This window comes from Palaemon carinicauda, chromosome 24, assembly GCF_036898095.1.
Source record: "Palaemon carinicauda isolate YSFRI2023 chromosome 24, ASM3689809v2, whole genome shotgun sequence".
Lineage (NCBI taxonomy): Eukaryota > Metazoa > Arthropoda > Malacostraca > Decapoda > Palaemonidae > Palaemon > Palaemon carinicauda.
The window spans coordinates 97,210,717-97,218,216 of record NC_090748.1 but is presented as its reverse complement, the minus strand read 5'-3'; the positions used below and the strand labels follow the sequence as shown (position 1 = coordinate 97,218,216).

The 7,500-nt window shown below is 36.5% G+C and overlaps 1 protein-coding gene across 4 annotated transcripts in view; it reads right to left on the bottom strand.

Moving 5' to 3' along the window:
• LOC137618225 (serine-rich adhesin for platelets) overlaps nucleotides 1-7,280 on the bottom strand; it is a 223,632-nt gene extending 216,352 nt beyond the window's left edge. For 3 of the 4 annotated variants that reach the window (XR_011039756.1, XM_068348355.1, XM_068348354.1), the window contains exon 1: nucleotides 2,791-7,268. Coding sequence is in view for 3 of the 4 variants with exons in the window: in XM_068348355.1 (XP_068204456.1) it covers nucleotides 2,791-7,180 (4,390 nt within the window). In the remaining variant the exon portion in view is untranslated. Of the gene's footprint in view, nucleotides 1-2,790 lie in introns of all 4 variants that reach the window. The other variant, XM_068348353.1, reaches the window with a different exon arrangement.
• Between the last annotated feature and the right edge of the window lie 220 nt (nucleotides 7,281-7,500).

Here is a 7,500-nt window from a genome sequence, read left to right as displayed (position 1 = left end):
ACTATTTTAAAATTCTGCGTTTTAAAGATACAAAAAAAAAAATAAATAAATAAAAGGCCACACGCAACATTTTGTTTTTCCCGGATTTTGGAAATTTATATTTCTGGTTAGGGTCACAGCTGTTGCTTTCTAAAACGAGGCTCAAATACATTTCTTTCATATTTCTTTCGACATAGTTAATTACTCTCCAACAAACGGAATACTGACATTAGAAATCTTTCACTATAATGGGCCTATTATAATTATGAACATACAGAACATGTCAATGTCTATAATTTTCATAATATGAGGTTTAACTAATTTTAAATATCAAGAAAAGAAACTGTTTTGCTACAAATAAGCTTAATTTTATAATGATTACGACTGTAATGTGTTTAGATAATAAATAGAGTAGTTAATCCTACATATAAGGAAAATGTATGTATCTAAAGAAAATGGAATTTATTTTACTGGGTGACTATTACAATTATGGAATACACAAATTTTATATCAAAACTATTATGAAAAAGAATTTTAAACATGTTAAATAATGCTTTAACACTCAAGCAGACACCATATATCGTATAACAATTAAAAAAAAACATTCATACCTAAGAAAAAATAAAAATAAAATAAAATATGATTTAGCTCACTGGTGACTCATCATCCATCAGCCACACACATTGCAGTAATGAGTTGGTTGAACTGGACATAGGGCAACCCACAGTTTCCGAACTACGTTCTCTCAACCCCCCCCCCCCACCCCCCCAACCTTCTACCCCAAAACCACACACCTCACATTCACCAGGCAACCTCTGCTCTCCCCAAACTCAGGCGCAATTGCATGGGAGACACGCGAGTATTAACAACACTGTCACTACTATTATTATTATAGTTTTCACACCAATTTTACTATTATTATTATTATTATTATTATTATTATTATTATTATTAATACTTGCTAAGCTACAACCCTAGTTGGAAAAGCAGGATGCTATAAGCCCAAGGGCTCCAACAGGTTAAATAGCCCAGTGAGGAAAGGAAATAAGAAAAGTAATTTACAATTAAAATAAAATGTATTATGAATTTTAACAACATTAGCATAAAATATTTCATATATTAATTATAAAATCTTTAACAAAGCGAGAAGAGAAACAAGACAGAACAGTGTGCCTGAGTGTACCCCCAAGCAAGAGAACTCGAACCCAAGATAGTGGAAGGCCATGGTACAGAGGCTATAGTACTACCCAAGACTAGAGAACAGTGGTTTGATTTTGGAGTGCCCTTCTCCTAGTAGAGGTGCTTACCATAGCTAGAGTCTCTTCTACCCTGGGCTTATAGCATCTTGCTTTTCCAACTAGAGTTGTAGCTTGGATAGTAATAATAATAATAATAATAATATAATAATAATAATAATAATAATAATAATAATAATAATAATAATAACAGTTACAGTGCAGTAGTTAACCCCTTAACAGATGAATTGTTTGGTAATCTCGGTGTTGTTAGGTGTATGAGGACAGGAGAATGTGTAAAGAATAGGCCAGACTATTCGGTGTATGTGTAATCAAAGAGAAAATGAACCGTAACCAGAGAGAGGGATCCAATGTAGTACCGTCTGGCCAGTCAAAGGACCCAATAACTCTCTAGCGGTAGTATCTCAACGGGTGGCTGGTGCCCTGGGCAACCTACTACCTACTTGTAATATTTAAGCTTCCGAAGCTGTAATTTAACCATGGTACTTTGTTATTATATATCCAATGGTGTATTCATCGTAATTAAGGGGTAAAAATTGCTCATACAAATAAGAATGGCAAAATGACACTCAATTTTATTGATAATATTAAAACGAATTTATGCATCTATAAACATTACCCAACACGAAACCAAAAGATTATAAGAAATAAGTTTAAATTAAATTATAATAACTAGACAGAAATACAGTCGATTAGTAGTAAAGATGTTAGGTGCCTCATGAAACTTGATAAAAAAATGGAAACAACTTTGTACGTTATTATTATCATTATTATCACGTAGTAGTAGTAGTAGTAGTAGTAGTAGTAGTAGTAGTAGTAGTAGTAGTTGGAAATAAATAATGAGCACGTACATATTAAACACACCCCCAAAAAGTTATATTTCAGTTATTATTCAAGATAATTTGTTTTTCTGACATGAAATCACTTGATGGTGGTTATGTTGAGAATGTAAAAGCGGACGTGACTAATCCAAAGCAAATCAATAACCATAATAAACATGATGTAAAAAACAAAGCGCAAAATAATTTCAAACCAATAAATAAAGCTTTGAATAATATAAAAAGGGTCATGATAAAAATTCTTATTTGTGTTTACATCTGAGATTCAACATCACAAAAAATTACATATCTTATTAATATTTTCAAACATATCAATCTAACTTTTATTCCGGTCTTATTGCATTTTTCCTTGTTTCCTTTCCTCACTAGGCTATTTTCCCCCTTGGAGCCCCTGGGCTTATAGCATACTGCTTTTCCAACTAGGGTTGCAGCTTAGCAAGTAATAATAATAATAATAATAATAATAATAATAATAATAATAATAATAATAATAATAATAATAATAATAATCAAGTTTTCAACTACTGTATAAGAAGAGCTTGCGATGAAATGGCCCATAATACTAGAAGATAATGTTGGTGTCCTTTTTTGTATGACAAAGAGAAAGTATTGTTTACTCCATATTTATCATTGCCTTAAACCATGAACAACCTCATGTAAAGCAAAAAAATCAAATAAACATGATACAGATTCCGATAAACAATGACTGCATTTACCTTTTTGTCCCTGCGGTTGATGCCGGCTCATTTCTTTGATCCAGCGCCGGCGCTGCTTTTGTAGGTGCAATAACTCCTGGACTTGACTTCGGTAATCATAAGACAGCTCTTTCTCCTTTTGGTAATCAAAGAACAGCTCTTTCTCTATAGACACATTGCCACGGTTTGATTCTCTCGGTGATGAAAAGTCGTTGGAATCGTCGAAATACTTCTGCTCGCTCATTTGCAGAAAGGCGTCCGGATTGAAAGGAGGAACTGGTGGTGGAGGAGGAGAATAAGCTGATCTATAGGCCATTTCTCTTACTGCTGGTTTATGACGAGGTGGGGGCGTTGGTGGTCTTTCTTCTTGAGTCTTGGCTCTTTCTTCTTCTGGGCGAGGTAAACTGCTACTTCGAAAACTTGACGTTACTGTTGTTCTTGAACTATGTCCCGCGTTTTCCCTTTTGTAGTCATTGAGACCTTTCCGGAAAGCGCCTAAGTTCTCGTAAAAACAGTCTTCTTGCAAAGGTTCACTTTTGCTCTTCTCATCATTTCTTTGGGTGGAAAACCTAGGAACATTTTCGTATATTTCCTCCTGATCATTTCCCTTGTCATCAAGACTGCCTCCTAGCTGGGATCTGTCGATTACAGCGTATGTATGGTTTAGGATGCTACTTTCACTAGAAGAAGCATTTGTTTTGTCTACTAACTTGGTTTTATTAACAGTTGCGTACTGATGCTCAAAACTAGACTTGTCATGTCCATATGTCTTTTCATGATTTTTAGATTCATTTTCTATTTGGTGGTCCTCTGCTTCACTTTCGTCAGTTCTTATCGTATCGTAAATGTGATATCTTTTCTGGTTCTTAAATAACCGAGTGTCATCCACCTTACTGTGTGATTTATCAATTGTCTCATAATCATGCCCCAAGAAATTCTCATCATAATGTCCGTGTACTTTGAGTCCGGACGTTTCTTTGATTCCAGAAACATTACCCTGGGTTGGTCTTGTTTTCTTATCCTGGTCTCTAAGGCTTTCAACATTTTCATAAATACATTCCTGTTGGTCTTCAGGATCCTTCATTGGATCTTTACAAATTGAAGAACCTCTTATGTTTTCATATATACACTCATCATCAATAGACTTGCTTCCATCCTGCTTGCCTAGGGTGTCCCTCTGAAGTTGTAGACTGTTAATATTTTCATAGAGAATCTCATCATGATCATGTTCTTCGATGCCTTCGTTATCTTCACAATTATTATTCTTAAATGAATGAGTATCTCCAATGTGACCAACAGTTTTGCCTTGTGTATGGTGTACATTTTCATAGATATGTTTATGGAGGTCTAGGGAAGTTATTGGGTGATAAAAGAACTTTCCAACGTGTTTAGGACGTGGAGGTACAGGTGGGGGTGATGGCGAGTGTCTTGAATCGTTCTCGTGTGACAAAATTCTTTGAGCAAGTATTGCTATGTCTTCTGCACCAGGGAGTGAAGCTAGTAAATCTATCTGATACCCAAGAGAAGTACCCTGCAGCTCCGGCAAAGGCGATGAAAAATATAACGGAGGTGTTGAGGGTCCTGTGTATGTCAAGGGTGAAGGAGGTCTTGGGGGTGGTGATGGTGACCTACGCCCTTCAATGTCTGATGATGACATTTCAGATGAAATGACAGGACTCTCAGATTCCGGAGGTGGGGGAGGTGGAGGTGGTGGAGGACTATAAGGAGGTGGCTCCTTTGGGTCATTATCCTCAAATGTCACATTGTCCGGTAATTCGTCAATGAGAGTTACAGATGCAGAGCGAGAGTCATCAGATATTGCTTCTAATACGTCTTCGTCACTCCGGGTGTCCAAATCAGAAATTTTAGGAAGTGGTGCTAATTCCTCACTTACATTTTCATTGCTCAGTTTCATAACATTTAACGTTTCTTTATTTGCAGCATTATATTGATCAGATCCGATAACAGTCACTTCATACTTTTCTCTTACACTATTCACATTTTCTAGCTCATCTGTTTTGTCATTTGAAATGTCTTGTAACACTGTTTCACTCACAATTTTGTTTTCTTTAAGCACTTCACTACCGAAGGAATACTTCTTTTCTTCAAGAAAAGTGCTTTTGTATTTTTCATCTTCCTCATCTTTATCTTCTTTAGTATTTTCTGTAATACTATGAGGCAACATGCAACTGGACTTATAATTTCCACTTACAGAACTAAATGAAGAATCTTGCGATGAAGGCTTTAATCTATCATGTTCATGGTTTTCTGATAAAGTTTTTTCATCACTTAAAAAGGCCAAATTCAGTGTGCTTTCTGATGGATCTGGAGATAGAGATGCAGAAATGTCTGAGTCTTGTATGACAGCATCACATTCTTTTCGTATTAAACTACTATCTGTTTCTGATGAAATCTTAACTGCAGGTGGTGGGGGTGGTGGACATGAGGGTCTCTTCACTGATTTTTTGGAAGTCCTTGACCTTTGTCTCTCAAGGGTAAAAGAGGCGTTACTTGACCTCATGTGAGAACTATTTAGATTTATCTTCAATTCTTCAGCTGTGGTTTTTGTGATCATATTTGTGCTTGATTCGTTGTCAGAAGTAAAACTTTCTTCAAATGATTCTTCTGAAGTTTCTGCTTTGAGAAGAGAGTGTCTATTTTGGTCGACTACTGTCAGAATTTCACTGTTTGTTTCAGCTTTGGGCTCTGTTATTACTGATGTTTTCATGTCAATATCATCTGCTACATAATGGTTATTAAGTGAATCAGAAGGGGCAATAGTTTTAACTGATGTTTCCAAATCTTTTTCAGGCAATACTGCATATTCCTCTGAACATTCTGTTTTATTCTGATCTGTCTCTATTGGTTTGACTATGCCAGGAATGGATGCAGACAAATCATCATCAGGTATACTTATAGTGGGATCTGTTTTAGTTTGGGTGTCAGTGATTTCATTAACCACTGAAGTGCACTCTGCTGATGATTTCAATGTTAGCTTCATCTCAGGAGACTCGGCTTGGATTGTGTTAGCTTCTATGGAGTCATCTGGTTGTTTCATTTGTGGATCTGTCTTTATGGGAGTTGGCAACCATAAAATATCATCTAAATTAGTCTCAAGGTAAGGTTTTCGTTGGTAAGGTAACTGTACTTCCTCCTCAGTACCTAATGACTTTGCATCACATGTAACAAAATCTGGTTTCTCATCTGAATGAACATCGACATTTTTAACATTTGGGTTTTCTTCATGTGTACCTCCTGAACTGCTAATATGGGAATTAAAACTAGAGAATGTTGTCAAATTTGGAGTGGATTTACATACTGATATAGGTTGAAACAATGTAGCCTTACTAATGTCAGTGTCAGAGGTTTTTTCAACATCATTTTTAATCAATTCAGATGACCTTTGATGTGCTCTGTTCTCAGAGGCAGCTAGTGATTTTACATTTTCATATTTATCTTGATCTTTAAAACTAGTTTTCTTGAGATACTCATCAATAATTACAGGTTTTTGTACATCCTCTTGCAAATTGTCACAAGATTTAAAAGTCTCACACTTAACTTGGCCAAATCTGTCAGATTCTCGGATTTCATCATAGATATGATCATTGATGTCAGGGTGATGAACATCTAAAGGAACTTTCCAAGAGTTACTGTCAGAATAGCTACTAAAACCATAAGACTCACAAAGATCAGTAGAATCTCCATAAACGTGCATTTTGTAATCTCTCTTTATCAATTCCTCATCTTTAACAGGTTTGCTGTGAATTTGTGAAGATCTCTTCTGGCTCCCCTCAGAGAAATGTATGCGACTTGAAGATGCCGCTGTCCTCGTAGCAATCACGGAGGTTTCCCTTTCAGAATCAACAACGACTCTCTGTTCGTGCCACCCAGATGCAAAGGACACTCCAGCTACATTAGTATTCCTCACCAAACCTGACGAAGTGAAAGTCGACATGGATTCCGCCCTCCTCATGTTATCGTCCTGTGCCATGACGACGTCCCTCTGAAAAGATGCTAAGGGTATCCGGCGGTTCCCTTCTACTACACCAATTTCTTTACATTCTGACACTGTGACCTCAGTTCCATGTGTTGGAATCATGCCCATACTGCCTGCAGTTCCAGGTGCTGGAATCATGCCCATACTGCCTGCAGTTCCAGGTGTTGGAATCATGTTCATACTGCCCGCAGTTCCAGGTGTTGGAATCCTGCCCATACTGCCTGTAAAAGGGGCGTCATCGCTTCTGGGTGAATAGTAAGGACCCCTGTTTTCACGGGACCTGGAGGGGCGTAAGTCTCCCATACTCCGATGAACGTTTTCATAGTCGCCCTCAAGTGCAACGTTGAAGGGCACCCTTACATTTGATGTCCTGGAGCCTCCTAAAAAGCTGGTTTCTTTCCAACGTCGAGACATTGTTCCTAAACTAATTGAGACTTGAATTTCTTATCACTCTTAAAATGTTAGTATAAAAAAAAAATAGTTATCATTTTCCTCAAATACTCTTGCTATAGAATAACACTTACACTATCACATCGGTAATTCCTATTTTTAAATAAGATGTTATAGATCCATATAATAAAGGTAGTTTCAAAATGGTTAAATATGAATTCCTCTAAAAATAATAAGCTTAATATTTGTACGATTCTGATACGTATATATTCTTTATCACACAATAATGACTAACGTTATCAGTCTAAGCGAAGTGGTTCCTTATAACGAGTTTAACGAATGCT